The following is a 27,959-nucleotide window of genomic DNA, read 5'->3' as shown; positions in this document are numbered from 1 at the left end:
AAAATAATAAAAATGAGGCTGCCCTGTGTATTAAATTTTTGTTCTTTGTTGGCTATTAATAGGCAAGTGTGGTGAATGTAAGATGATATTCAGATCATTTCTAGCCTTCTACCAGCACGTTCTTCCCTTCCTTCCCCACAGCTTTCTGTCTTCCCAGCCCAGGCCCCATTTCAGGGAGCTCTGACTGCAGCATCAGAGGCAGGAGCCACAGGAAGGGCAGGACAGTTCCTACACTGCCTCAAGCCACTCCTGCTGCTCTTGGGTCTTCCTTCAAAGAGCCTGGCATGCCACCAACACCAGCAAGAGCTTGTCCAGAGATTAAAAAGGCACCTTTCTTATACAGATATATAAAACAAGCCACTTGAGGAGCTGCAGTTACTTTGCACAGCACCACTTTCTGTACCAGCTGCCACATCAGGTGCCAGGAACAGCCTGTTCCTCTCACCCCTGACACCTCATTTGGTGCAGAGAGCTCACCATGAATTTATTTCTCCTGAAAAGCTGGAAGTCACTGCTTTGGTACACTCCCATGCTCTTTAATTATGTAATTGTTCCATGACAGCTCAGTTCCAGCAGCTCTTCCCTGTGTCAGGCTCACTTCTGCCAGCAGCAGTGAACCTGCACACAGGCTCAGGATTCCAGCAGCATAAATAACTGCAGTGGCACTCTGTGACACTCCACAGGCTGCTGCTGCTGCTTGTCATTGACCAAGCCTGTGGGTGAAGAGATCAGAACTGAGGAACTACAAATCAGAGCTGCCTGTCCCACATGCTGAATGCTTTTTGTGACCAGTGCCACACCAAGTCATTCTCTTTTGACATGGGCATGAATGCAAGCACAGTTACAAAGAGGAGCAACACGTGGCCTCCAGGACAAGCAGACACAATAGCCCAGCCCTGGCTGTGGGTGTTATCAAAGCATGGCTTCAGGTCAAGGAAGTTCTTTGAGGGACAGACAACAAAGGAGCTGACTGCCAAAAATTTATGGGCGAGGAAGATGTGAAAGGTTATTCTCAGCTGTGAATTTCACAATAAAACTGTGTTAGTGACATACCCTGCCAATAGCTTAGAATTTACTGCAGAAAATGCTGGTGGGCACCTCCTGCCATGGCACAGGGGCTCCAAGTCCTGCAATGAATGCAATGGAGGGTGCTGATGAATGGCACACTCTTGCAAAAGGCCTGGCAATTCTCTATGGCAGAGATCACCCAGAAAATACTCTGAAAGTTTAGAAAAGGATACACATTTAAACCTTAGCAGTTTTGTAACAATACACTTGCCTTGGGGAAACAAAATGTCCAGGGAATAACGGCAGCTACAGTGGCAACTCCTCCCTGCACCCCTCAATGTGACACTTTGCTCGCCTTGATTCCTATCCCTCAGCCTCATCTCTCAGCCTCTGCCTTTCATTCTCAGCTTTCCACCAGGGCACCTACAGCTCTGAAGCAACAACCAGCAATGAGAAATCAGAAAAGTGAGGCATACCAATAGGAAAGGCTCCTCCCAGCTCTAATGGCTCTGGCATTCACAAACATTTACCTCCAAGAGAAGAAATTCATTACCTGGTCAGGCAATAGGATTTGCATAAGCCCCCACAGCAGTGCTTTCTGTCCTTGATGCTGGTGCTTTGTAGTTCCACCAACATGAACTTGAGTGTGTAAAAACTTTCCCTTGCAAAGTAAAATGAAGCAGCTTCTCTGGTTGCTTTTGGGAAAAAAATTAAGTGCAACAGCTCAATACCTAAACACACCTCTCCAGGTTCTGAGCATGTCCAGTATCTTGTAAAGCAGCACACTAATTAGTATTCAAAACTTCCCCAGATCATTTTGAAACAGGAATTAAATTTCAGTTTCATCTTACTGCTTTGTCAGAGAAAACTGTTGCAAATGGAGCTTACAGAAACAAAAGATATTAAAAAAAGGAAAGAAAAAAAAATCACTCCTCTGACTTGGGGAGCAAAACAGATGCACAAACCCACAGAAATTATGCAATGTCCTCTGATCAGCTGCACTGACCCCTCTCAGAGGAATGGGAAAGGACACATTATAGGTGAATTCTATTTGATTTATGTAAATACAAGCAGAACAATCAGCTAGTGCTAAAACAGAAAATGCATCAAAGAGCTTAAGGAAAACACTGGGATGGAGGAACTGAAAGGAGGCAAAGAATAAACAAGCCAGGATCTGAGACTCAAAGGGCAGAGTACCCAAAGCTGGAGCTCTCCTGCACTCTCACTGCCATTCCCAGGCACTCTGTGGAGCAGGGCACAAAGGTTACAGATGGCTGAGCACAGTTTGGAGGCAGCCAAAGGCAGGCAGCCCCTCCAGTCTCAGCTCTGTGCGCAAGGATGATCTGTGCAGCGCTGAGTCGCACTCCTGTGCTACATTATTTGTTTTACAGTATCACTGCAACCATTTGTTTGGGTTTGTTTCAGCCTAGTAGCCAACAGGAACAGGCCCACAGGAGAGTACCCTGGGTATATTCCTTCTCTCTGTCCTTTTCTCCATGTCCACTATCAATAATTATCAGTGCATGGACCCATTTCCACTGAACTCAGGAAAACAGGGATCCCAAAATATGTAAGTACCTCTCTATTGTTAAAAATATTAATTTCTTAGAAGAGAGATGTTTAACTTCTCTCCCACAAGCAATGTCCTAATAAAGTAAGGATGTGGGGAAAACAAAACTATCAGACACCAAAGAAGCCACATAAGTGAACCAGAAAAAAGCAGCCTTCAAAATAAAATTCTACTGCTTGAAGCAGTGCTTACTCTTGAACATAATTTATAGTTATGTTTACTCTCTCAGCTAACACTCTGTTAGTCTAGTGAGCCTAATTTAGTAGAAACCATTCTAGAAAATAGACCTGCAGGCAACTAAATAAACTACAGCATTCAGACAGGAAAATCAACCTTCCTTTTGTATAAAAAAGTCAAATTCCACAAATCTACAGGATTTCTCACAAGGCCTCCCTTACACCAGTGGACTGTACTTGACAAAGGCTGCTTTAATTTCCAAGAGACATTTAACAAGATTCTTCAGAAAAGGCCCTTAAAGAGATGAGGCTGCCATGGCAACAGGAGCCCTTGCAGGGACAGGTTACCTGGTGGGGAGACAGGAGACAAAGAGCAAACCAAGGGCTCATCCCTGACAGGAGGCCCAGGGGAGTCCCAGGAATGCAGGGCACCAGGAGTCCCCAAGGTGATCTGTGAGGTCCCTTCCAACCCAAACAAGCCCATGACACCATGAGTGAGCTGCAGGCCGCGCTGGGACCCTTCCATGTGGAACAGAATGCCAGCAAGGTGCTGATGGCTCCAGGCTGCTCTGGCAGGGCAGGAGCAGCCCGAGGAAGGGAAGCACAAAGGCTGCAGAGAGCAGAGCTGGCAGGGGCACTCAGGGGGGTCAGAGTCACCCACAGAATCCCAGCTGTGCACAGAGCAATGGGCTCCAAGCTCAACACCCACAGCCAGCGCAGCTGGGCCAACCTGAAACTCTCAGCTGGATTCCCATCTCCAGGACCATTTTTCCTCAGAAGTATTCCTGCCACTGACCTTGGATCAGCTCTATCACCTCTGACTCTGACAGCCTGACTGGATTCACTCACTGGGCAGAAACACCTCCCTACCAAGCAGAGCAGTTTGAATTCCAGGTGGGGAATTGAGCTCCAGGTAAGGTCAAGGCAGCAGCAGCACAAAGGGAAGGGAGAGCTGTACAGCTGTGGAGACACAGATTCCTCTCAGCTGAGGCTGCCTGGCAGAGCAGCTCAACCATCTTGAGCAATTCCACTGGCAGCAACAGCTCATGTGGTCTGAATGAACAGATCCAGAAATTAACAATGCAAAACTGGCACACTGAGCATGCACTTAAGGTGGAATTCATTACCCGTTGGCAAATGAAGCTTCATTTTCCACTTATAAACACAAACATGTTGGTATCTTCCAGGTCCTTGGGGATTCTAACCCTAAAAGGAGAGAGAGAAACCCTCATGTGGGGGAGAGCAAACAGATACTCAGCTTGTTATTGGATTTTGGTTTGAAAAAACACCTCCACATGGTAGGCTGTAATACTTCAAAATGTATTCAAGATTAATTGGTTTGATTTTTATTATTTTATTGTAGAAAAATAGTTGACATTTAGAAACATTTCTGACACACAGGATAATCCCTAAGTAACTCTCCAAAGAAATACCTTTTTCCTATGAGCTGAACAATCTGTCAACACTGCTTTCATTCAGCTAATCTGCCAATATAATACAAGTCTGCTATTTGTAGAGTTACAGAATATAAACTCACTAGATTTATTTATAGAATAAATAACATATCTGCTGCTGAAACTTTGCACAGCAAGGAACAGTTGGCTGGATGTTCCCTCACGCTGCTTTCTAGTAAAACATTACTTTGGGAACCACCTGAAACAGCCTGCCCTCCAGCTGAAGGGGGACAGGCTTAAGAATTCCACCTTCTGCTCCTAATTGTGAAATAAATGATTAATAACTGTGTGACTGGAGCTCACAACACACTCCCACTCTCATGTCTGATAATGCTGACAACTGTGGCTGAGAGCCTGTCCCACCACACCATGTGCAGCCTTTTTGTGTCCTTTAAGACCCAAATTCCCTCTGGGCAGGATGAGCAGCAGCTCAGGGACCAGGTGCTGGTAGCTTTGGCCAGCCAGTGCTCCCAGCTCTGGGCACAGAGAGCAGCACCCACCAAAGTCAGGGGCCTGAAGGCATGAAAACCTTCTATCTCACTCCTTGTACTTCATATGGAATTACCTGCAGTTATAAATAGGCATTTACTCCACAGATTTTCCAAAATTAAGGCAGAGTTACCAAATTTACCAAGTCCAGGTCACACCTACAGCTCAGAACAGGACACAGATGACACTTTGGGCCCTGACGGATCTTGTTGGAGGCATCCTGCTATCTCAAGCACACTGTTATTATTTAAAAGCATTTTCCAAACTAAAAATGCCTGCAGGGATGCAAATGAGGAAATGTGGCAAAGCTGGCAAAGCCAGGAGCAGGGATCTTTCAAACCACAGGGAGAGCACCTGAGCTCCTGGGTGTTCCCTCAGTGACACAAAATACTGCAACCATTGCCTACAGTCAGACTTCCAACAGGACATCTCAGAAATTAAATTAGCACATTGCTACAAAATCACAACTAAGGACAACATTCCCTCTGCAGTTCCTTCCCTTAACCCTGAAGGTGAGGTCTGCCTTTAAAAAAAATCAGAGTGCACCTTCACAAAACAACACTTATTTTTGGAAGTGTTTTTCAGACTGAAAAGTTGCAAGAGGTCATAATAACACTCTCTAAACCACATATTTTCTAAGGGAACAAAGAAATAGGTTTCTGTGTTCTGATCACATATTGAACACCCAAACCAACAAAACTACATCACTATGGAAAAGCAAAATACTGCATATCCCTGGATGCCGTGGGCAGAAACAACAAAACAATTATCAGCTCATGAACTCAACACCTTGTAGGATTTCCCTTTCTTCTCCAAGAACAAAAACCAACTCTAGTCCTTTCTGTTTTTAGCCAAATGAGCACACACAGTGGCTTTGTAAGCCAGAGATGACAATCTGCAACTGGAGCTTCAGAGCTCCACTGGTAAATGAGAGTGACTACAAGTAAACCCCCAAAACTTTAAGAAAGCAGGAAGTATCTTGCAGACATGGGCTGGCATTTTAAGTCCTGAAGTCAACAGAGCAGATTGAGATAAGGCATTTCCTTATCTTGGCACCAGATTCAGCATCACCTTCTGGGTCTGACTCCAAGCAAAAGCCAGAGCCTCATCCCAGAACTCCAAGGTGCAGCACAGGGAGATCCCAGAGAGGCCAATCACCCACTCAGCAGTGCTGCAGAGGAATTCTGGCTTTCACATCCCTGCACAACTTCAGCAGAGTTTGCCTCTTTCAGTATGTCTTGTGGTAATTACAGATCTGGCACTCTGGAATTCTCAGCAGGGTGTGAGAGGCTTTTGTGCACATTACCAGCAAACAAACCACAATATTACCATAAAGGCATGTTCTCATCCCACTAAATGGACTCTTCTTAGAAAGTCATCACAATTCAGCATTTCTCTCACTGCATCCTTACACTTCTATGGGCTCACTTGCCCACTAAAATGTTATTTAAATTACCAGTATTTAGCCAACTTGTACCAGGACATGTCTTTACAACCAAGAGAAAGAAATGAGAGATTCCACAGTCACCAGCACAAACTTGAGGTACATTTTGTTCTTTCAAATGAAAAATATTCACTTGCTGAGTTTCTGACTACCCCAAGGAACAAATTTTGTCATTGCATCCAAGTATGAGCTATAACATTGTTCACAAACCTTCTCCACTCTCCAAAGTGCACTGCAGTTGCAGAAGAAGCCACGTCCAAGTCTGCACACCATGAAGGGCAGGCTGCGGACAGGGACAGGAGGTGACAAGCTCAGAGACCCCAGGCACAGGGCTCCAGGAGCAGGGTTCCAGCTGCCCTCACAACTTCAGACCACAGCATCCTGGCTGAGACATTTGGCCAGAAATGCTGGCCCTCAGTGAACCAGTCACCTCCAGCACTTGGTGAAATGTTAGGAAGCACCAGAGGCTGTGGACTGCAGTCCCCTGGACACCGGGGGTCTAGATGGATGAAGTGCTCTCAACCTCCAGAACTGGCATTAATTGTTCACCCAGCTTTATTCCCACTACCCACTCTCACTGATGTAAATCCATGTGTCCATCTGCAGCAGCAACACAGAATTTCAACTGCACACTCTCTGTTGAGCAGCCAGTACCAGTTACATCCTCTCAGATTAATCACAACCCTGAAGTCAGCTCCTGCTCACAAGGAAATCCTGCTGCATCACGGGTTAGTGTGTCATTTCAAAACCCTCTGCACCCCTATGTGTATTTTCTCAAGCTTTCCAACAAAAAGTCATCACAGTTGAGTCAGAAAGAAAAAAAAATCATAAAGAAAGAACAAACTGGCTTCTAATTTTGTAACAGGAAGAACTTCTTCACATGGTCAGAACACCTTTTGACAGACAACCTGCACACTGCCTTGTGGCCCAGTGATTTCTTTAGGGGTGGATGGGTTACACTGCACAAACACTCATCAAATAACCTTGCTATAGCACTAGGCAAGACCAAACTGCTCTGGATCCAAAGAATTTGCATGGATCCTTCTCTCACACCTCTCCTTTTTCACTAGTGTAATAATATGGAAACGTTGCTGAACCCAAATATTAATGTCATTTATCCCACCAAACACAGGACACAGTTTAATAACAGTTGCATTGGTGGTGTGATCTGGAGAAGGTTTTTCATTCCTCAGCAACGTCAACAATTGAGGCTTTCACTAGACTAACTCTACACAGCTACAAAATTGTGTGAAATGCCACTGAAATAATCAATACTTACAAAGCAACTCAATTCAGTTTAATTAAACTCACACTGTCTTCCCAGAAACTAAGTTTTTGACACTGGTATTGGCAGTCATGTCCCTTTAAGTTTCTCCATGGATACTACAACTATTTTCTTTCTCCCAAGTCACGCTTCCTCCCAGCCACTGCTCACACTCCCTGTTCCATCCCAGGAACACAGGGAAGCAGAGTGCAGCTGTCCACCACTAAACATGATGGGCCAAGTGACCACCACCCAGCACCGAAGCCTTCCACTGCTCCAAGCACAACCTTTGCTGTGTCTGAGCCCAACAGGGCAGGACCCCAGCCCGGTTTTGTGCCTCCCCCCGCTCGCAGCCCCGGCCACAAGGCACTGCCTGCACTTGGCTGCTCCCGGGGTCGCGGATCGCCGGATCCCGGCTCCGCTCCCGCCATCCCCGGGGCTCGGCGCGCTGCTTTTCCCATTTGAAGCACGGGGCAGCCCCACGGCTGCGTGACACGGTTCTGTCCCCCGGGCCGGCCGAGGGGCGACCGCTCGCCCCGGTGCCACCGCACTGGAAACTCGGGGATGAGCAACAGGAGCGGCGGGCGGGGGTCCCCGGCCCCGGGGCTGCCCCCCGGCCTGGCCCCCCTGGATCCCGGCCAGGCGCTCGAGCGGCCCGGGCGCTCCCGTGGGCTGGGTCCCGGCGGCGGGCCGGGCCGGGCCGGGCCAAAGGCGGGTCGGGCCGCCCACCGGCTCCCGGAACTTTCCCTCCTCCGCCGCCGCCCGGGGCCGGCCGGGGGCCGCCGCCACCGAGCCCCGCGCGGCGGAAGCGCCACCCCCGCTCCTCCCGAGCATCCCCCGTCGCCCCCACAGGCCCGCCGCGGCCGCCACCACCCGGAGCGGGGCGCAGGCCCGTCGGCGGGGGAGGCCGGCCCGGCTCGGCCCCGCGCCCCCGGCAAAGCCCCGGCGGGGACAATGAGATGGCGGCGAAGAGCGCCGCGCCCGGGGGACCCGTTGCTCCGGCAGGAGCCGCCCCGCCCCGCGCCGCCTCCTCTTCCCTCCCCTCCCCTTCTCCTCTCTCCTCGCACGGGCAGCGCCCGCTCCCGGCCCGGCCGCCGCGGAGACCGAGCGAGCGAGCGAGCGGCCCCGGCCCCGCTGCCCCCGCCCCTCGCGCCTCCATCTTGGATCGGCGCCTCCCGCGCGCTCCCTCCCCGCGCGCCGCGCTCACCTCGGGCCGCGCCGCGGCGGCGCCCCGGGAGCGCCCCGGGAGCGCTGCGGGAGCGGCGGCGGCGCGCGGGGTCCGGCGGGCGCGGGCCGGGGCCGGGGCGGCGGCGCTGGCGGGGCCCGCGCGGGGCTCAGCGGGGCCGCGATCCTAAACCGCCACCTGGCGGCATTTCCGACCCGCCACGGCGCAGCCGCCCCGCGCGCCGGGCGCGCAGCGCCCCCTGCCGCCCGCGCCGCCGCACCGCGCGCGCCCGGTCCCGCGCCGCCGCGCGACCGCGCCGCGCAGAGGAAGGGGCGGGAACGAGGGGAAGCGGCCCCGCCCCGGCGCGCGCGGCACGCGGGAAAACGTCTTTCGCGCGGAAACGGCCGCGCGTGCGCCGCGTGCCCGCAAACACCGCCCGGCGGGGGGCGACTGTCGCGACAGAGCCGGCGGGGACACGGGCACCGCGGCGGGGGTGTCTGTCACGACAGAGAGGGGGCAGGGCACAGACTCGGGCACAGTGAAGCGGCGGGGACAGGGACACGGGTGGGGGAAGGAGGTCCTGACTGTCGCGACAGAACAGGGGCGAGGGCCCAGCCTGGCCGGAGCGCCTCCCCAGCCAGCGGCCGTGCCTCGGCGGGCGCGCCCCCGGCGCCGGGGCGGTGGCAGTGATGTGCCTGGCAGTGATGTGCCTGGGGCCCAGCGGGGCCCGCGCTCTCCGCCACGGCGGGGGCGGTCACGGAGGGCGCGGCACGGCGGGGACCGAGCCCGGGCAGCCGCCGCCCTCCGCCCGCTCCTGCCCGGAGGGGCTTCCTGCAGCCGCGCCGGGGTTCCCATGGAGACGCCCCGCGTCCTCTGACGAGTGCCTTCTTATCGGCGACAGTTGCCATCGGGATTGGTGCCGCCCTCCTCGCAGCGCTCCCGAGCTCGGTCGCTTTGCGGGCGACTGTCCCCTCCTGCACGCCCCGCACGCACCGCTGGCTAACGGGGGGCGCAGATTGATGGGAGAGGATCCAAAGCAGTGAGTGAGGGATCTCTAATCTCGACCTGTCATCTGCTGCCATGGACCGAAGGTGCCGTCTCGTGCTTCACTCCATTGTAATGTACCTCTTAAAACCTTTCTTACATCTAACCGAGCTGTTTTGCTGTGCTGTATTTCAGCGTTAGTGAATTCTCTGTTCTTTCCCCTGTGCCTGGAATTGCTATCTGAAGGGGTTTGCTCAGATAAGGGTTTTTGGAATGGGAAGTTTGCAGTCAAAGTGGCTGTTCTCTCAAAATCACTTGGTACAAGTGTTCATGCTGCAGAGATAGGAGCCGCAGCAGGCAACAGGCATGAATGGAGAAATTAGAAAATAGTACTTTTTCATGGAAATGGCTGCAGATGGAGCCCATATTCAGCAAGAGTATAGAGAAAGCAAGTAGGATTAAAGGTATATCCCATCAAATGAGGTTGCTTCAGTGAGCTAGCACAAATAGAGGTTGTTTTTTGGGTAGCAAAATATTATCAGAAATGTACTGACAACTCATGGGACTTCAGTGTAGGGTTTGTATTTGTATTCAGTGAAGGTTGTACTGGCTCTTCCTTCAGGCAGTGCTGCTGGATGTAACTCAATTAATTTGAAGACACGGGATACTGGTTTGTTGGTTTGTGTATAATGCTTGCTCTTGTGCTTAAGTGCTGAAAACTCCTTTCATGTAATTGCTTCTTCATTTTCTTAAATACCTTTTGCTATTCATTAAATTTTAATAAAGACTTGAGTTTCTTGGAATGTATTTTTAATCAAATTGATTTATGTCAATCTGGCTAAAAAGATAAAGGTACTTGTACACCACCTGAGTGTAGATCCCTTGGCATGTGCAGTTGCCTGAAGTATGAAACACTTAAGATCTCCAGGTGGTTTAATAGTGCTGAAACAGGACTTCAGGAGATTTTCCTGCACCTGATAAGGAATCAAAACAAAATCCCTTATGCTGGGAAGTCAGTGCACACATGTGCTTAGAGAAGGTGGCACGAGTTCAGTCAGTTCCGTGGGTTTCCAGGGGTGGCTGGGTGGGTCTTTCATTGTGTGATGTTCAGGGAGAATTGTCAGTCTGTAGTTATCCTGTAGAGACTGCTCACAGCCCTCTGGTAGTTTCAGCCTGATCTGGTCAGGATTGGGGAATTTTCCACAGAAGAGGCAAAGGAGCATTCCTATGGAGCCTGTCTTTCAGAAAGCAGGGGTAGCTGACTTATTCCCAACTCCATATCCCTGCCTGGAATTGCCACATATTTGAGTCTTCCATAATAACACTTCAGTAGCCTGACTGACTTTAACCAAATTGGCAGAAGATCAGAGAAATTTGTTTTGTGAGTTTATTCGAGATTGGTGGTTAGGATCACCAGACCTCAAAGCCCTCATTCCTTCAGGCACAGGAGGAGAGTTCAGGCTCCCACCCCCTGCAGTCAGGGGGCAGCTAATCACCATTTGTACCTGGCTAACCAGCACTTGCAGTGGTTGAGGAAAGGAGGGAGGGGAGTATTCAGGATTTTTTCTTCTAAAAGAAATAATGGTTTGTATTCTATCAGTGATCTGTGCCATTTATTTCATCTCCATTTGTTATTTGTTCCCCCAGGGAAAACAGGGTTCACACTTTGCAGTCAGTGATTTCAATGAGCTGGTAAATTAAATGAGTGTCCCAGGCAGAATTGGGAATGTTTGTTATGTAACTTGAGAATTTTTGCATAGTGCTTCATCTTCAGCCTTGTATTAAACTTGATTCGAAATCAACTTGTGTTTTTAATAGAAAATGCAAATAAGCCACGTTAAGTTTCCAGATATGAAGGAAAAATAAAAAGTTCATGTCATTTCCACAAAAGGCATGAGCAGAAAGAGTAGTAGCAAGTTGTCTGTATAGGCTGTGCTGATTTCTGTCTATTTTAAATTTGTGTCAGGGACACACATAATGGATCTGGGATATGCCCTAAACTCAGTCGCCATAGAAAATCTCACTGGTTAAGAAGTGAGGTCACCAAAGACTACAAACAAATGTACTGTGGGAGGATTGGCATCACATCTGTCATACACTCAGTATTCAGTTGGGAAAATGAAAATTTGGGCTAAGCATTCCTGTTATTTATTTTTTTGTTCTTTATTACTTCCCATCTCCTGCCTTTCACACGTGTTTGCCCTTCCACTTTCCAGACTCCCAAGTGTTCTGGTTCCCAGCTGAGCAGCTCTGTGCAGAACAGCCATTTTGAGCTACAGGCTCACCATCTATTGTTTTCCTCCAGAGGGATCCCTGAATACATTGCACAGGTCCAGTGCCACATTCGAAACTGTTATGTTGAATTTGCTACTATTTGTTGAAAGAAAATGTAATCTAAAGCCAGGAACCAAGAAAGTTACTGTTGTATGCTCATAGTAACAAATGAGCTGTTTTGGTTTTGTTTTCAGGAACAGTTGCAGTATTTACTCAGCTGTTTCTTAAGGAAACTAATGAGTTTACCCAGTGGCCTGCTGTCAATCTAATAATAATTCCTGTTGTCCGCTTTTGTCTTCTTTTCCTCCCATTTATTTTATTCACGATCCAGTATGTTGTGCCTTAAAGCAAGAAAGTCTTCATTGTTTTAAGGCTGCAAGGCAAAACTGTGGATTGTAACACAATGAAATGCTAGGTAGGAAAAGCTGTGCAGGTGAGAATCACTGCCTTTCTGGGCTCACTCGGTGCGGTTTGCATTTGCATGTTAAAATTCGGAAATGAATGGTTTAACTGAAGGAAAAGTGAAGGTAGCAGGTGAGCCTGGGGCAGATTTCTGGCAGGTGTTGGTAGATGTTGGTGTGTTGTTTGAAGTGCCCGCTAGCACAGCTGGTACCCAGCTCTGTTTACTCTCGCTGGTTCATCTGCTCGTTCCCAGGTTCCTTGCCCAGCAAGCTGCCCATGGACACTCGGAATGCTCCTCACCGTGCTGGGGGGCTCTGGCCCCGGGGCTGCAGCACAAAAACGTGATCAGCGGTGCTGGGCAAGGCCTCCTGAGTGACGGGGGGACTCGAGAGGGTCCTCAGCCCTGGTACCTGTGCAGGTCCAAACTGGTGCTGCTGCAGGGCTGGGAGCGGTGCCTGCCCGTGTCCCCTCCGAGGAGAGCAGGAGTCGGCCGCAGCTCAGTTGGGTGTAGCAGGGGGTTAATGAACACTCAGCCTGTGAGGGAAAAGGCAGACTGTCCCATTCTCATGTAAATTAATTTGCCGGAGCCGCAGGCAGTGCTTGGCTGTCACAGATCACAAGCACAGAGAATGCCAAGGCTGAAGCTGGCCGCGGTATTTTCAGTGTTTCTGTGAGGAACTACTGCCCGCACTTTACCACTGCCTTTAGCCCCGTGTTCTCCGTGCCAATCTGCTGTCCTGCCCTTCAGCCCAGTCCAGCAGCTGTGGTCTTGCAGCACAGGACCCCCAGGGACGCTGCTGTCCCCCCTGGGGACAAGGAGTGTCTGTCCCCATCCTGCGGGGCCAGCGCAGAGGCCAAGCTGCTGCTGCTGCTGCTGCCGGGGCTCGGCTCCAGAGCGGGGAGCTCCGGGCAGGGAGGATGGGTCCCCCTGGGCTCCCTGTCCTCTGCAGCCCCTGGGGCAGCACAGCAGGCACGGGAGGCTGGATTGGTTTGCTATCGAGCTGCAGGAGCCTTGTGCTCACAAGCCACCACTTGTTCTTTGGATCAGCTCCCTCAGTAATTCCGGGAGATGGCTGAGGAGTGGTTTTGACAAGATGCCACTGATTGCTTTCTCCCCATCTAAAGTGGTTTGGGCTTTGAGCCTCCCTTGGGTTTTACTTTCTGTGCTGAGATGTTTGTAACCTTCCCTGCTGGTAGCTGAGAGCAAGTGTTGTTTCTTTCTAGATAGCCCATCGAAGATGTAGGTGATGAAGAGGTGCTTTCCCCCTCTGCCTTGGAATCGAACGTCTCTGTCACAGGTAAGGTCTGCACAGGTTTTATTTGCTGGGGTGAAGAGAATGCAGGGAAGGTTTCCTTGCTCCTGCTGCCTCTTGGAAGGCTCTGCACAGATGGTGTGAGAACAGTCATTTCAATGACGTACCCCTGCCTTTATTGAACAAGTGCCCCACCCCGCAGGAATCACAGGCACTGTTTGTGTAGTGGGAAATGGCCCTTCCCGAGGAGACAGAAGGCTTTAACACTGTCACGGTTGTGTTCAAAGACGTGTTGTTATCCAGATGCAAACTGCTGACTTGCCCGGGCGTGCTCCCGATTTCCCTGGGTTACTCTGTCATCTCCTCCAGCCAAATCTCTCCTGTAATCTCCTGTAACACTGGCAAGCCATTAACGATAATGCATAACCACAGGGTAAAAAGCTTACCAAGAGAACTTTCTTATTAGAATATACTAGAATTCATTATGTATACCATGCATGACAAAAAATGTTATTCTCAAAAATTAGTTGACTAAAGTGAAGTGCTGTGGTTGACTTTTAAGGAGATCCAAATGGCCCAGCCATCAAAGGTATTTAGCAGTAACTCAGTAAAAAATTCAAGCAAAACCAAGAATGGGCTGCTGGTTGATAAAAATAGCTTGTAAACATTAAAAGTGCTTACATCCATAAATCTTTTACTATTCAGTAACCAACAGTGTATCTCCATAATTTTTTTTCTCAAGACCAGGGCATTTCTCTAAGGAAATGGATACGTCTTCCCAAAAATACCCAGTCAAAAAGCGAGTGAAAATTCATCCCAACACAGTAACAGTGAAATACACCTCTAATTATCCCCAGCCAGGAGAAGAGGCATGTGAGGATGTTAATGAAGATACTGGAGTATTTATGGAGGATAATCCTAAGAGAAGATTGCTGAGTGATGGGAAAAAGAGAGAAAACACTTTTTTTGGTACAATAGACACCAAGCCAGCACAACTGCCAAAACCTGATGAGGCTGGAGAATCCCAGCAGTTTCCTGAAGGAAATGTACTGCAGTCCAGGAAAACGTGGGCAGTCCTTTTCGGGTCTGCCGTGGCTCACGGCTGTGTGGCTCTGATCACAAGGTTAATTTCTGACCGTTCCAAAGTGCCATCTCTGGAGCTGATTTTCATCCGCTCGGTGCTGCAGGTGCTGTCCCTCATTGCTGTGTGCTACCACCACGAGCCTCCCTTCGGCCCCAAAGGCTACAGGCTCCGGCTCTTCCTCTATGGGGTCTGCAATGTCATCTCCATCACCTGTGCCTACACCTCCTTCTCCATAGTGCCCCCCAGCAATGGGACCATCATGTGGAGGGCCACCACCACGGTGTTCAGTGCCATTCTGGCTTTTCTACTCATAGATGAAGGAATGGCTTATATAGACGTGCTCACTGTCATGGGCAGTGTGTGTGGGGTGTGTCTGGTCATGATCCCCAACATTGTTAAGGAGGAAAACTCTTTGCTGAGCACCTGGAAAGAAGCTTTTGGCTATACCATGACTGTCATGGCTGGTCTGACCACTGCCCTCTCCATGATAATCTACAGGTCCATCAAAGACAACATCAGCATGTGGACAGCACTGTTCACTTTCAGCTGGACGGGAACAGTGTGGGGAGTGTCCACCATGTTCCTGCTCCAGGAGCCAATCGTCCCACTGGATGGGGAAACCTGGAGCTATCTCCTTGCCATCTGCCTGTGCTCCACTGCAGCCTTCCTGGGGGTCTACCATGCCCTGGGCAAGTTCCACCCTGCTCTGGTGAGCACTGTGCAGCACCTGGAGATCGTCATTGCCATGGTCCTGCAGCTGCTCGTGCTGCACAGCTTCCCAGGCACTTGTGATCTAGTTGGGGCAATGCTTATTTTGGTGAGTGTTTTTTTCCTTGCGTGTTATAAGCTTTCCTGGAAGGAATTAAGAAGGCAAGATTATCAGGAGATTGTGGATTTGCCCAGTAAATGAATGTCTGTTTTCAATGTCTCATTCTGGCTGTCACGATGTGGAAGTGACTCCTTTCAATTCCTGTGTCCAAGCTTGGTGGCCAGGCCCTCTCTCTACCATTTCACTTCTCAGCTGATGTAGCAATGTTGGTATTTCCAGGCTCCTGTGCTAGGTGGATTTGTTCTGCTGCACACAACCATTCTGTCATACCCAGAAGAGTAGCACAGTCAGCACAGGCTGGCCCACTGAAATGTGGGCCAAGCTCTTCTTGACCTTCTTTGGATAAAGCAATACAGAGGGACTCAAAAGTGACTCTCATTCATGCGTACTGTGGTAGTAGGAAGATGAGCAGCAAAACCATTAAAACAGTCAAACCAAATTGTCATTTCCTCTGTAATGCTTCTTAAGCTTTGGCTGTCATATTCTAAATGGAGCAATGCTGAATTTTTGTGGCTAAAACTTGCATTTCCTGTGTGTATAAAGAAGTCAGTAAAGCTTTTGTGTTTTGTGGCTACGTTTCTGGCTGAAACAATTCAGGAAGCCCTCATGTCCCGTGGGGGAAAGTGAGCCTCAAAAGCTGAATTTCCAGTTGTGTCACAGCTGTGACAGGTCCCCAGGAACTATAAGGTCCATGACAGATTAAAGATCTAGCCCTGAAGCAGACCAAAACCCCTTCTATGGAACCATATTTTCTAAAGGAGGTTTTGAGTATTATCCGAGGGAGCGTAAAAAATGGAGAAATAAAAGAATGCATTTGAGATGGAGGTGTGAGCAGCCATGGTTGTACTGACCAGCTTGGCAGCATCAGTGACTGTCACGGTGCTTGGCTCCAAAAACTTCAGGAAGACATCAGATTCACCAAGAGCCCCAGGATTCTATGAGCCCCAATAGTTTTCCTGGCCATTCTAATGTGTGGCTCTAAAGAGAAAGGCCAGCACCTGTGTCCATGGGCTCTGTGCCAACCAGGCACCTCCCACTCCAGCTGCTTATGCCTCTGTTCTGTCACATGAGCATTTCTCAGGGAAAAGGCACCACTCAGGTGGCTCCAACCAGTGCAGCTTCCCCCATAGAAAATACATTTTACTTGTGAAAAGAAGCAGCAATTACTTTTATTCCTATGAATACTTAGGGAGATGAAGTTCCCTGACATCAGCCAGCCCAGATGGCAACACTCCTGATCCATGTGACACTTGTGTCCTCCAGTGCTGGTGATGCCAGAGACCCCCTGGGCCATGCAGGCATCCCTCAGGTGCTGGCACAGTCACAGCTGCCCTGAGAACTGTTTCCTTGAGGAGCAGGTGGACCTGGCAACAGGAGCTCTGCACCCTGTAGGAAGGACAGAAGAAAAGGGGAGCAGGTAAAACAAAGCAGTGCTGGGAAAGCTCTGCCCAGCCAGAAATCCCTTTGACAGCTTAGGGCAGAGCAGTTCCCAGCCCAGAATCCTGCTGTGCTTCTATCAACTCCTCATTTCACTCTGGGGCAGATGGTCTTTCTTCTTCTGGCTGCTCAGGCAGCGGGAAAGCTTCCTTTGTGGAAAGCAACCAGGTCATGAGGCTCCTCCTTCCATGGCTTCCACGCCTGTCCCTCTGCAGGGACTTGAGCTCTGAGGCTCAGCTGTGCCAACACATACATGTGCAGGCACCCATCTGGCCTACCAGGGGTACTGGACAACAGGACTCTGCAAAAGTCTCCACTGTGCAGCAGGGCTGAGTCCTGGGCAAGCCCTGGAGCTGTCCCAGCCCCAAAGCAGCCAAGCCCCTTCTCAGAACCTCTCCCTGCCACCCCTGAGCCGAGGCTGGCACCCAGGGGCCCAACCCCAAGAACCTGAGTGGTGTCTGTGAAGCAATTCAGGGCTCTATGGGGCCTGGTCCCGCTCCAGCTGCTCCACAGCCTGCACGAGGTCCTGCACAGCCCTGTCCACGTCTGCCCGGGTGGTGCCACGGCCCACGCTCAGCCGCAGCGCGTTCTGCGCCACCTCGGGGGGAACCCCGCAGCTCAGCAGCACTGGGGAGGGCCTGCAACACAGCCAGGGCCAACAGGTTGGACTGGAGGGCTGAGGATGCCCCACACATCAGCAGGGAGCCCCACCGAGGCACAGAAGCAATCACATTTGCAGACACACTCCAGGTACCTGTCCCTGCACAGCCCCCTGTTTGCTTTCCAGGGGCACCCAATCCCACCAGGCTTGTTGCCCTAAGGGGGATCTGGCTCTTCTAAGAAGAGCCTGTTCCAGGTCCCTGTGGGTTGGCAGCTCTGCCACATCCAGAGGGCATTGCTCTAGACCAAAAGCACCCACAGTCCCCATATCCCCTAAAGGAGCCATCTAAACACCCAAGCAGGGCTGGAGCAGGTGAGCCAGGCACACAAAGACACAAGGCAGGCTCTCTTCTGGTAGTGCCAGGAGTTTAAAAGCTGGATAACCAAAGCTGGGAGGGACAAACTCCTTCCAAGCAGCAATCCAGCATTCCAGCTGTGTCTCCTGCAAAAATCCCCTTCACAGTCCTTCAGCTCCTCTGGAAGGAGGAGCTCTGTACCCTCTTTATTCCAGGTGATGCTGCCCAAGCCACCCACTGTCCCTTTCCCTGTCCTGTTTCCATCCCTCCCAAGTCCTGTCCTCTGGGAAGACACCCAGGAGCTGGAAAAGCCATGTGCTCACCGATCCCCCTTGTCAGAGTGGCAGGCAGCCCCGACGCTGGCAAGGAGCACCTTGCAGTGAGCCAGCACCCTCCGTCCTGCAGCACAACACAAGCACAGCTCTCCCAGTGCCAAGGCTCCCTCCAGGGCTACTCCTGCCTCAGCTCCCTGCCTGGGCCATGCCAAGTGCCCCCCAGCCTCAGCCACAGGTGCTGTGAGGGGCAGGTGCTTGGCTCTGTGTAACAATCATGGGACAGCAGCAGGGTAAGAGCTACCTTGAAGGCCTGGGCCCAGGATGGAGAAATTACAGGTGTTGCAGAGTCGCTTGGAGCCCTTAAAGTGACTGTTGAAGCGAATCCTCTGCTTCCCAAAGGAGGCCTGGAGAAATCGGAGGGCTGTGAACCTCTCTGGGTTTCCAAGCAGCTCTGTCCTTATGAGGAGGTGGGCAGGGATAGAGGGACATATCCACCCTGCTCCAGGCCCCACAGCCTGCAGCCTGAGACTGTGGAGAGGGACCAGATGTGCTCACCTCCAGCGTGGCCTCCAGGTAATCCCGGACATCCCGCATATGAGCCTCATAGGCCTCCCAGTTCTTGTTCACCAACTCTGCAGCCTGAGAACACACAGACAGGCTCCACCAGTGACCCTTGGACACCTCCCGCTGTGCATGGTCCCTGGGATGTGAGCCCAGCCTGGAACAGCCTCTGCAGTGCCAGGTCCCCTGTGTCCCCTCTCAGTGCCCTGTGCCCTGTGAGCTGGGTGACTGTCAGGGCTGCAAACCCTCAGCAAGCGTGCCAAAGCCACCTCCTTCAACTACCACCAGAAAGCCCCACCACCTTTCCCAGCTCACCCTCCCTCCCTCCCACATATTCTGAGTTTGTCCCTTCTGATGACCAGGGAACACAAGTGGCTGTCTCTGTGCTGGCTCTGCACCACTCACACTTGACCATCCCAACTGACCTGGCCAAGGCCGGCAATCATCGGGGTGTTCTCAGTGCTGGAAGGGAACAGAGACCAGTGAGTTATTTCTCCTGAACAAAAACTCAACCCTGAGACACAGATCCCCTCATGGGACTCCTCATTACTGGAAAGGGCTCCTGGGCACCTCTCTGAGTTGGTTCAGAAGGAGGCAGTTCCACCCTGGTACACCCTTGGCAAAGCCTGAGCTTCAGGGAGTTTCCATGCAAAGATCAGTTTCCCTGCTGTGCTTGGTTGCTCGCCTTAGGGCTGGCAGATGACACAGCTGCCAGCTCAGCTCAGACAAGGCAGCCCATGTGGCCTGGCCACCAGCCAGGGGCTCGGCTCTCCAGGTAACCACGTGGCCCCTTACCCTGGCCGGAAACTCCTCTCCTGTCCCCCTCCAAAGAGCATGGGGTGCAGCGGGGTGGCGGTGCCGGGGCTGCGGATGTACAGCGCTCCGATCCGTGGGCCATGGAACTGTGGGGACAGCCACGGTCACCCTGGGAACACTGACAGTGTCTGAGCACTCTCCAGTGCTGGCCCCTGCCCACTGCACAGGCACAAGGCATTACAGAGCTGCTCCCCATGCTCAGCCTCCTGCACCCCAGCCCAGACAGGTTCCACAGGAGTGAAGTCTGTCTGCAGAGCACCACCCAGCAGGAGAACTTTGGTGAGGTACCGAGCTGCGTGGGGCACCCAAAGTCCCCCTGGCAGCCCAGCAGAGATGTCACACAGGGTGATCAGCAGCTGGGCCACACCAGCAGGGCCACACCTTGTGTCCCACGATGGTCAGGTAGTCCACGCCCAGCTCCTGCACGTCCACGCGCCCCTTGCCAATCATCTGTGCTGCATCCGTGTGCACCAGGATCCGGGGCAGCCCCTGCGCCGCTCGGCGCCGGTTGAGGGCACAGACGCGCTGGCTCAGCTCTGCGACGGGCTGGCGGCAGGGATGAGGGGCTGCATCCCTTCTGCTCCCTCTGTCACCTCCTCTTTGTGAGGTATCTCTGCACCATCCCCTCTCTGCCCACACTCACCATGATCACCCCGGTCTCGTTATTGGCCAGCATGAGGGACACCAGGCAGGTGTTTGGCTGGATGGCAGCCAGGACGTCGTCCACCTCTGCCTGCCCGCTCCGTGGGGACACAGGCACAAAGGTGGCTTCTGCAGGCCAGGAGACAAGCCCTGAGGCTGGCTGGGTAGGCTGTGAGCGCTCAGGGCTGCATGTGCCCCACTGAGCAGGGCAGGAGTGTGTGGGCAGCATAGGCACAGAGCAGGGAGGTGACACATCCAGCCCGGGGCAACATGACCAACCACAGGGGGAAATGGTGCCCTTCTCCAGGGGGAGAAAGTGGAACATCACAGAGCATGCAGGATCTTGCCCTCCTCTGAGAACACCAGCAAAGACAAGTCCCCCGTTCAAACCTCATCTGTGCCAGTGCCACTTACCTGCCAGGCCCTCCTTCCCCAGCTGCTCCAGCGGCAGGCGGATGGAGTCGTGCTCCACGCTCGATGTCACAATGTGTGGTATGCCCTGGCTGTTCCCTGTCCCACGCTGGCTGTCATGGAAGTGCCTGCAGGCAGTGTGGATCACCATGTTGTTTGCCTGAAGGAGGGAAGGAGAGGGAAAATGGAAGCTCAGAAGGAGCACAGTACCCTTCATCCCTACTCTCCTCATCGCTGCTTGCTGGAGAGGAGGTGGTGGGCAGGCATTCCCAGGAAGGGGGCTCCCCTGCTCCCACCTCTGTGCCCCCTGAGGTGAAGATGATGTCCTCGGGGCGGCCTCCCAGCATGTTGGCCAGGCTCTGCCGTGCGCTGCCAATGAGCTCCTTGGCTTTGTTGCCTGCAGGACCAGACCTAGCAGCTCCCGTGGGCTCCTGTCACCACAGGGGCCAGCCCGAGGAGGGAACACGGCCCATCCTGGTCCCTACCTGCGGGGTGGGAGCTGCTGGGGTTGCCCCAGGCCTGGCACATGGCATCCCACACAGCCTGGGACACCTCGGGGGCCAGGGGGGTTGTGGCATTGTAGTCCAGGTAGATCCTCCTGTAGGGGCAGGGGCAGATCAGCGGTGCTGGGGGGCACAGGGGGAGCACGGGGCAGGGCAGGGCCTCACCCCTCCAATGAGTCACACTGCGCCTCCGCCGGCTCTGTCCCTGCGCCCATCACCGCTGTCACTGTGTCACTGTCAGTGTCACCGTCTGGCTGCCGTCACCAACCTGGCATCGGGGGTTACAGACATGGGGGGACCAGGCACCTGCCCTGCCTGGGGCACCACAACCACCCATCATCCTCCCTCCTGCCTGCCCCACAGCCAAGGCACCCACCAATCAGCTCCCTCCTGCCTGCCCCACAGCCAAGGCACCCACCAATCAGCTCCCTCCTGCCTGCCCCACAGCCAAGGCACCCACCAATCAGCTCCCTCCTGCCTGCCCCACAGCCAAGGCACCCACCAATCAGCTCCCTCCTGCCTGCCCCACAGCCAAGGCACCCACCAATCAGCTCCCTCCTGCCTGCCCCACAGCCAAGGCACCCACCAATCAGCTCCCTCCTGCCTGCCCCACAGCCAAGGCACCACCAATCAGCTCCCTCCTGCCTGCCTCACAGCCCAGGCACCCACCAATCAGCTCTCTCCTGCCTGCCCCACTGCCAATGCACCCACCAATCAGCTCACTGGCCGGGGCCCCCTCAGGGCACTGACCAATCAGTTGCCCCGCAGGAAGGGCTCCGTCACGGCGCTCCCCCGGCCGCGCCGCCCAATCCGCTGCCGCCCGCCCATTGGCGGGGCCCCGCGAGCGCACGCGGCTCCCGTTGCCCGCGGCGGGCGGTGCGCGAGCCCCCCGTCCGCCCTTTCTACCCCCCCCCGCACCGCGGCGGGTGTCACTCACACGCTGCTCACGCGCGGCCCGAGACGGAATGGGCGTGGCCCGCGAGCAGTGCGCATCCGGAGAGCGGGGGTGGGCGGTACTTCCGGGACGGACGCAAGGCCGGGGAGCGGCGGCGTTTCCCCTCGTCAAGATGGCGGCGGCACCGTCGGTGCGGTTCCCGCGCCGCGCCCCGCGCAGACTCCGCGCTGCGCTCCGCGCGATGCCGGTGAGTGCCGGGCGGGGGGCGCCGGGGCGAGAGGCGACGACCTGCGCGCGGGGCTGGGGCGGGCGGCGCCCGGGGCCCGCCGCGCCGTGACTCAGCGCCGCACGGCGGAGGCGGCCCCGCGTGCCGCGGCCGGTGCGGGGCCGAGCCGCGGGAGCTGCCCGGGGATGCGCCCGAGGCGGCCGTGCCTCGCGGCTGCGCGCCCCGGGGGGGTTGCGGCGGTGCGGGCCGCGCTCAGGGCCGGGCGGGGGGAGCGGGCGGTTCGGGCGCTGTGGCGGGGTCAGGCGGGCGGAGCCGGGGCAGGGCACGGCCGGGCTGGCGCTGCGGTCCCGGCCTGCCTGCCTCGCTGTAATTGCCAAGGCGAAGTGCAAAACTCAATTAAAGCCGAATTCCCGCACGCAGACGCGCCGTATTAGGTTCTGGGAGCCGCTCCGAGGAGCGATAGGCTCGCGGAACAGGGGCTGGGATGGGCCGGGCTAACGCAGCCATCCAACAGCGGCGGAGCGCCGCAAAGCCCCGCGTCCCATTGGCCTCAGCGCGGCTTACATCGGCTTGTTTCTGCTGCGTGGAAAAAACTGCCTCGTTTGACACATTCCTCTCTTTTCCTCCCGTCTTTCAGATTGTGTCGTAACCACAGAACTACCGAGCAGTGATGGAATCACTGGACACCGAGGTGAGGGCACGGAAGACCTTGGGGACTGTGGAGTACGTGGAGTCGTCGGGCTTCGCGCAGGGGGTGCTGCCCACCAAGAAGGATGTGGTGCAGAACATGCTGTACCTGCTGCAGCCCAAGAGGGCCGGCCAGGCCCAGCGCTCCAAGGAGGATGCGGCCCAGCTGCTCGCAGAGCACCTGCAGGAGCACTGGCTGGTCTGCAACCTGCACACCATCGCCACGCAGAACATAAAGAAACTCATCCTCAAAATGTACGAGGAGTTCACCCGATTGTACCAGACCAGGAAGCAGAGACAGAACCAGGCTTTTTCCGAGCGAGCCGACAGATTCAACGAGAGTTCGGAGAAGCTCTTTGACGTGTTTTGTACAGACACACAGCTGAGGGATAAACTGGAGGAGTACAGTGGGATAAAAATGACCAGCATCGAGTGGAAGTTTCTGGAAGATCAGAGGAACGAGAGAAAAATGTACTACGAAGATTTCACAGAGAAGCAGGAGCTGAAGATGATGGAGAGAAGGCAGAAGATACAGTGTCTGGAGCACTTCAGGAAGCTCGCCAGGGAAGAGAAGGAGAGCAGCAAGGCAAAGGAGATGAAGTACAAGGGCGAGGAGCAGTCGGATGAGGGCACAAGCGTGGACGAGCTGTACCCTGTGGAGGAGGAGAACGGCGGCGCCCCGGCCTTCTCGCTGCGGGGCCGGCGGAAGCGCCGCTGCACCACCACTGCCGCCGGCACTGACCTGCCCCTGGAGGGCGAGCACATACGGATGAGCATCCGCAGGGTCAGGCCTGGCTTCTACGAGACTGTGGAAAAGGTGAAAAACTGCTAGCGCCCGCCACTGAGAGCGGGCAGAGCTGCTGGAGTACAAGGTGGCAATGCACACGTTAGGCAAGTTTGAAATCCCACCGTTCATTGGAAGTGATTGTTGTAGATCCTCAAGCCAGAGCTCAGGAACATGCTGCCTCCAGGGAAGAGGGCTGGGATGGTGACAATGACAGCAAGGACTAAACCATATGGATTTGGAAGGATGAGCTGTCAGCAGCCAGCGATGCCAAGGCTCAGATGCAAAGGATGATCCAAGGTTACGTAGCACGTAAGCCTCTTCTTCCAAGGTCCTGTCTGCATCCATGGGGTTTGGAAGTCTCTCAACATTTCTGAGCCAGCGGTGGCCTAACAGCGTGAATCAGGACACGGATTTACTGCAGGGTGGTAACTTGGACTTGTTGCTGACAGAAAATCCCTGTGCTGAAGAGCCCTGGCTGCAGTGGGGGTGAAAGATGCTTGGCCTCTTCCTGCAGGAGCTGGCGTTTCTGCCAGGAAGGAAGTGGGTTTGCAGCGTGTGTCACCAGCCCCGGAGAGGCATGCTGTGCTTTTGGAAAGGGACTGCTCTCCTGCTTGAGGAGCAGGCAGAGAGCAGAAGACAGTGGAGTGCTTTGGCTGTTAAAGCATTGGTGATTCTGAATGTTTTATTCTAGATTCTATTTTACCAACGTTTCCTTGATCAGGATAAACCTTCCCATAACTGGATGAGTTTTATCATGAAGTCCCTAATCTAGGATCTGGGGTGTGAATCCTAAATGAAGTGGTAATGTTTTATCTTTGGGGGGAGGGGGTTAACATAGGAGAAAATGCAAATTTCATTATTTAGTTTTAAGATGAGAGTAATTTTATAAACTGTTATACTGCCTTTATAGGACATAGGGAAGAATAAGCCTTCCCAGGTGTAGCTGTGGTGTTCACAGCAGCAGGCACCGACATCTGGGCTTGCTCTTCCACCCCCGAGGTGGTGTCTGTAGACCAGCAGGGGGGGGGATGGTAGTTTTCCACCCAGAGGTTGTTTGAACAAAGCGTGACCCTCTTGCCCACGTACATCCTGAGCAGTGACTATCTGTGACATTTTAGTTAAGAGTTGCTTTACTGGTTTTTAAAGGTGAGAGACTTGAACTTCCAGTGAAACCCAGTGCTGGAGATCTCTCTGGTGAGATGCCCAAACCTTGCCAGACCACACTGAAAATGGAAAACCCCCAAGTCTCTATTTGTCCACAAAAGATCTGTGGTAGAAAGAGCGCAAACTTGCCTGGTTTTAAAATTTACCTTCCAGTGTGAATGTTGGTTTCCCCACTCCAGTATCTCAGCTTTTCCCCGTTTCTTTCTTCTCCGTCCTGCACATCATTTACTGACGTTAACTCATGCTCTTTCATTCTTTGGCTTTTGCTCCCTTTAACAATAAATGCATGTACGAATAATTTTGACAGTTCATTTACTTTTGATGAATCAGTCCTCGGACTGCTTTGAAGTCCTGTGCCAAAGGAGGAATGAAACACGGAGCAGCTGCTGGTCCCCTGGGACACGGCAGCCCCGCCGGGCTGCCCAGGCAGGCTCCAGCCTCGGCCACCTGGCACAGATCTGTCTGGCTGTGAGCTGTGTGTCCCTTCTCAGGGACCGTGCTCCTTACAAGGATCCTTGCAAGGATCCTTGTGTCTCTGACAAGCTCTCCATGGTAAGTCGCTCCAAAGTATTTAGTGCCCGCCACGTGCTCTGCACCACTCGTAGTTTCACAGGTTTGGTAGCAGCACCCTTGAGCCTCCGCTGCCTGAGGCTTTGCAGCCTCCCTCCATCTCCTGACATGCTTCACTGACCTCCCCATGCAAATTATGTCACGTTTAAACTATTTGCCTTCCAGCCCAGAGGTGCTGGATTGAGCCTCTCACTGGGTCTCTACACCAGCAGCTCTGTTTCAGCAGGGAATATAGCCAAGCTCGGACCTCGCCTAAGTAGGAGTTTTTTAATAACTGCTGTAAGTCCCCTTTTTATTACAGATATAGCTGACAGTATAAATGCTTGTGTGTGAAGCAAATCCATTTGGGTTGGCTCGGATATGGAACACAGCTGTATAGTGCTTTATGATTTTCAGGGATTCAGGGAAATTAAGGTTGTCAAATTTGACTTCCTGGCTACCACAGGGAATTACATTTCATTCAGAAACCCCACACTCAGCCTGCTGGTCTCAGTTGAACTGACTTGTCTGACAGAAAGTCAAGCCGCAGGTGTCAGCATTCTGCTGTCTTCCTTGTCATCTATTTAGTAATTAATCACCTTCAGTGTTTCAAAATAAGACAAAAAAAACTGACCAACTTCTAGGCTGTGATTCTTTTCACGACATCCTGTACAGGCTGAGCAGAGTTTATCACATTAAAATCATATTTGGGTTTTTTTTAAACTGGGTTTGACTGTGGATAGAGCCAAAGCCTGGCTCTGTTTCTGCTGCAACAGGGGGTAAATTTCTAAATCATGTATTCTGGTATTCTGATTACTCTTCTTTGGGACCATGGTGCCTTTTTAATCAGGACAGTAAATCTTGTCCCAGGATTCTGTACTTTTGTACGTTAACAGTTGTTGACTTTCCTTTTTGGTGTGTCCCAAATAAATTAATATAACAGAACTCTGGGCTTTTGTTTCTTCTTTCTAAAGGGGGAGGAAAGAGGAAACTGAAGCGAAAGTAAATCCTCTCTGCTTCAGCTCTCCTTCCCAGGCCCTTGCAGGAGCAGCTGGGATGCATGCAGGAGGAGCTGCTCCTGTGCAGACTGTGTGGGGTGGTGGTAGGGAAGCTGCAAGAAATGGGAATCTGGCACAGGGGCCCACTTGGAGCCCTTTTTTTCAAAGATGCTGGAATCTGGAGCATCTGAAGGTCAGGGGAGAGGAATAAAATGTTTGCACATGGTTGCAGTGTTTCATGAGGACTCTGTGTGCCTCAGGCGAGGTGGGATTGGAATCACAGACAAAGGTGGGGCCTCTCTGCCTTCCTGGTGTGATCCCATGCATGAGTGTTCCACTGCTGCCTGTTCTCTCCTGACTGTGGTTCAGGGATGTTGTTTGAGATGAGTGAGGGGCAGTTGTGTCTGAGAGACACACAGAGATGACTTGCACCACGGGACTTCAGCAAGGAAGGGAAATTGGAAAGGAGGAAGTGCTGGAAGGGCCATGTTTGCATCAATGGATTTTGCAGGAGGGAATTAAAGTGCATCCCAGGGGCTACAAATACTTGTGCTGGATGATGAGTCACTGATTTTACTGGGTATTTGGGGAGAAACATTGTAATCCTTCACCCCTTGAGGCCTTCTGGTTTCTACCAGGGGGAGCAACAGAAAGGAGGGGGCATCCTGAAAGCCCTGCACCCCAGCCTGGGGCCCTGACAGCCAGGCAGGGCACATGCCTGCTCCAGGCAAAAAATGCCTTTTTGCAGCCTTTACAAGTTCCTTAGAGCTGCCCAGGCCAGCCAGAGTGAGGTTATACAGAAACACCCTCCTGATTTCCCAGCATGGATGTGCCCCTCATGGCCACTGCTCTGTATCCCCTCCCTCTCGGAAAGGGGAAGGAACACAAAAAACACAACCCAAAATGCAAATCATGGCACTACTGAGTGGGCTGGATGTGGAAAACAACGTCTGTGACTCAGCACAGAAAGAGTCACAAAGCTGGAATTTAAAACAAGTCCAAGCTGAACTCTGTGGGCATATGGCTCATGGAGTGTTGGGCAGTGCCTCCCCAGGAGGGAGCTGGGTGGGCAGGGGGACGTGCCAGACAGTTTAACACAGGGTGACAGTGATAAATTGTGGCACTGCAGGTGGGATACTGGGAAAAAGTGATCCTGAGAAGAATGGAGCAGACCTGTGAGGCTGTGTCACAACTGTGCTTGTGCTCAGTGCCAGTGGCCAGGCTTGGGCACAGCTCCAGGAGGGGAGATGAACCTCCTGAACCTAACATCCAGGTTTGTTCCCCTGGGGGGATGCATGGCACACCGGTGGTGAAGCCATCCCCACTGTGGCAGAGCTGGGCACAGAAATCCTGGTGTGGGGCACAGGAACCCAGCATGACACCCACCCTACCCCCATCCTATGGCTCTCACTGGCTCCACAGGAAAAATCCCCCTGAATGCTGAAAGGAGCTGCAGGGCGAGCCTTTCCAAGGGCAATTAATTTATTAACCAGACACGTGCAAGGGTATTTCCTGCTCTCACCAAGGGTGTTGTCTTGTTATTCTTCCTGAGTTTCTTGACAGCAGATGCTTCCTCCTGGCACAGCTTTGGAGCCAGCAGATACTACTCCATTCTTTTAAGACATAGCAATGAAAGTTCCTGAATCCCCTTGTGCT

At 53.0% G+C, this 27,959-nt stretch overlaps 4 protein-coding genes across 6 annotated transcripts in view; 2 read left to right on the top strand and 2 right to left on the bottom strand.

The window, feature by feature from the left end:
• The window catches only part of STAG1 (STAG1 cohesin complex component), a 149,680-nt gene extending 143,178 nt beyond the window's left edge, over nucleotides 1-6,502 (bottom strand). The window contains exon 1 of the mRNA XM_059479133.1: nucleotides 6,352-6,502. The gene's annotated coding sequence lies outside the window, so the exon portion shown is untranslated. The remainder of the gene's footprint in view (nucleotides 1-6,351) is intronic.
• A 2,676-nt stretch (nucleotides 6,503-9,178) lies between these two features.
• SLC35G2 (solute carrier family 35 member G2) lies at nucleotides 9,179-15,908 on the top strand. Of its 2 annotated transcripts, none has more exons than XM_059479409.1 (3): nucleotides 9,179-9,661; nucleotides 13,455-13,528; nucleotides 14,226-15,908. In XM_059479409.1, exon 3 carries the CDS (start codon nucleotides 14,248-14,250, stop codon nucleotides 15,475-15,477), a length of 1,230 nt encoding a protein of 409 aa, XP_059335392.1. In that variant the 5' UTR covers nucleotides 9,179-9,661; nucleotides 13,455-13,528; nucleotides 14,226-14,247; the 3' UTR covers nucleotides 15,478-15,908. The 2 variants fall into 2 exon arrangements, with proteins under 2 accessions (XP_059335392.1, XP_059335393.1); XM_059479410.1 differs by having other exon boundaries at nucleotides 9,654-9,686.
• A 626-nt stretch (nucleotides 15,909-16,534) lies between these two features.
• SCLY (selenocysteine lyase) lies at nucleotides 16,535-22,088 on the bottom strand. 2 transcript variants are annotated; one of them, XM_059479658.1, is made up of 14 exons: nucleotides 21,935-22,080; nucleotides 21,163-21,265; nucleotides 20,980-21,092; nucleotides 20,791-20,891; nucleotides 20,498-20,654; nucleotides 20,085-20,212; nucleotides 19,823-19,987; nucleotides 19,421-19,527; nucleotides 19,051-19,087; nucleotides 18,620-18,703; nucleotides 18,366-18,468; nucleotides 18,113-18,188; nucleotides 17,281-17,471; nucleotides 16,535-16,782 (listed from the first exon to the last, which is right to left on the bottom strand). In XM_059479658.1, the coding sequence occupies exons 2-13, from the start codon at nucleotides 21,210-21,212 to the stop codon at nucleotides 17,312-17,314; spliced, it is 1,281 nt and encodes a 426-aa protein (XP_059335641.1). In that variant the 5' UTR covers nucleotides 21,213-21,265; nucleotides 21,935-22,080; the 3' UTR covers nucleotides 16,535-16,782; nucleotides 17,281-17,311. The 2 variants fall into 2 exon arrangements, with proteins under 2 accessions (XP_059335641.1, XP_059335643.1); XM_059479660.1 differs by lacking the exons at nucleotides 17,281-17,471; nucleotides 18,113-18,188 and having other exon boundaries at nucleotides 21,935-22,088.
• Nucleotides 21,906-26,250, top strand: LOC132077777 (uncharacterized). Its single transcript, XM_059479661.1, has 2 exons — nucleotides 21,906-22,139; nucleotides 22,756-26,250. Exon 2 carries the CDS (start codon nucleotides 22,789-22,791, stop codon nucleotides 23,635-23,637), a length of 849 nt encoding a protein of 282 aa, XP_059335644.1. The 5' UTR covers nucleotides 21,906-22,139; nucleotides 22,756-22,788; the 3' UTR covers nucleotides 23,638-26,250.
• The last annotated feature ends 1,709 nt before the right edge of the window (nucleotides 26,251-27,959 follow it).

This window comes from Ammospiza nelsoni, chromosome 10, assembly GCF_027579445.1.
Source record: "Ammospiza nelsoni isolate bAmmNel1 chromosome 10, bAmmNel1.pri, whole genome shotgun sequence".
In the NCBI taxonomy this organism is placed as follows: Eukaryota; Metazoa; Chordata; class Aves; order Passeriformes; family Passerellidae; genus Ammospiza; species Ammospiza nelsoni.
The sequence above is the reverse complement of the archived record's forward strand: the minus strand, read 5'-3'. Positions and strand labels throughout refer to the sequence as shown.

Excerpts from the sequence above, each read along its gene's own strand:
- SCLY (XM_059479658.1), bottom strand. The coding sequence starts at position 21,212 with ATGGGCGCAGGGACAGAGCCGGCGGAGGCGCAGTGTGACTCATTGGAG. Across the intron at positions 20,213-20,497 it reads GGGGAAGGAGGGCCTGGCAG|AAGCCACCTTTGTGCCTGTG; the intron begins GTAAGTGGCACT and ends CCTGGCCTGCAG. Across the intron at positions 19,088-19,420 it reads GAGAGGAGTTTCCGGCCAGG|CACTGAGAACACCCCGATGA; the intron begins GTAAGGGGCCAC and ends GTTCCCTTCCAG.
- LOC132077777 (XM_059479661.1), top strand. The coding sequence starts at position 22,789 with ATGGAATCACTGGACACCGAGGTGAGGGCACGGAAGACCTTGGGGACT.
- SLC35G2 (XM_059479409.1), top strand. The coding sequence starts at position 14,248 with ATGGATACGTCTTCCCAAAAATACCCAGTCAAAAAGCGAGTGAAAATT.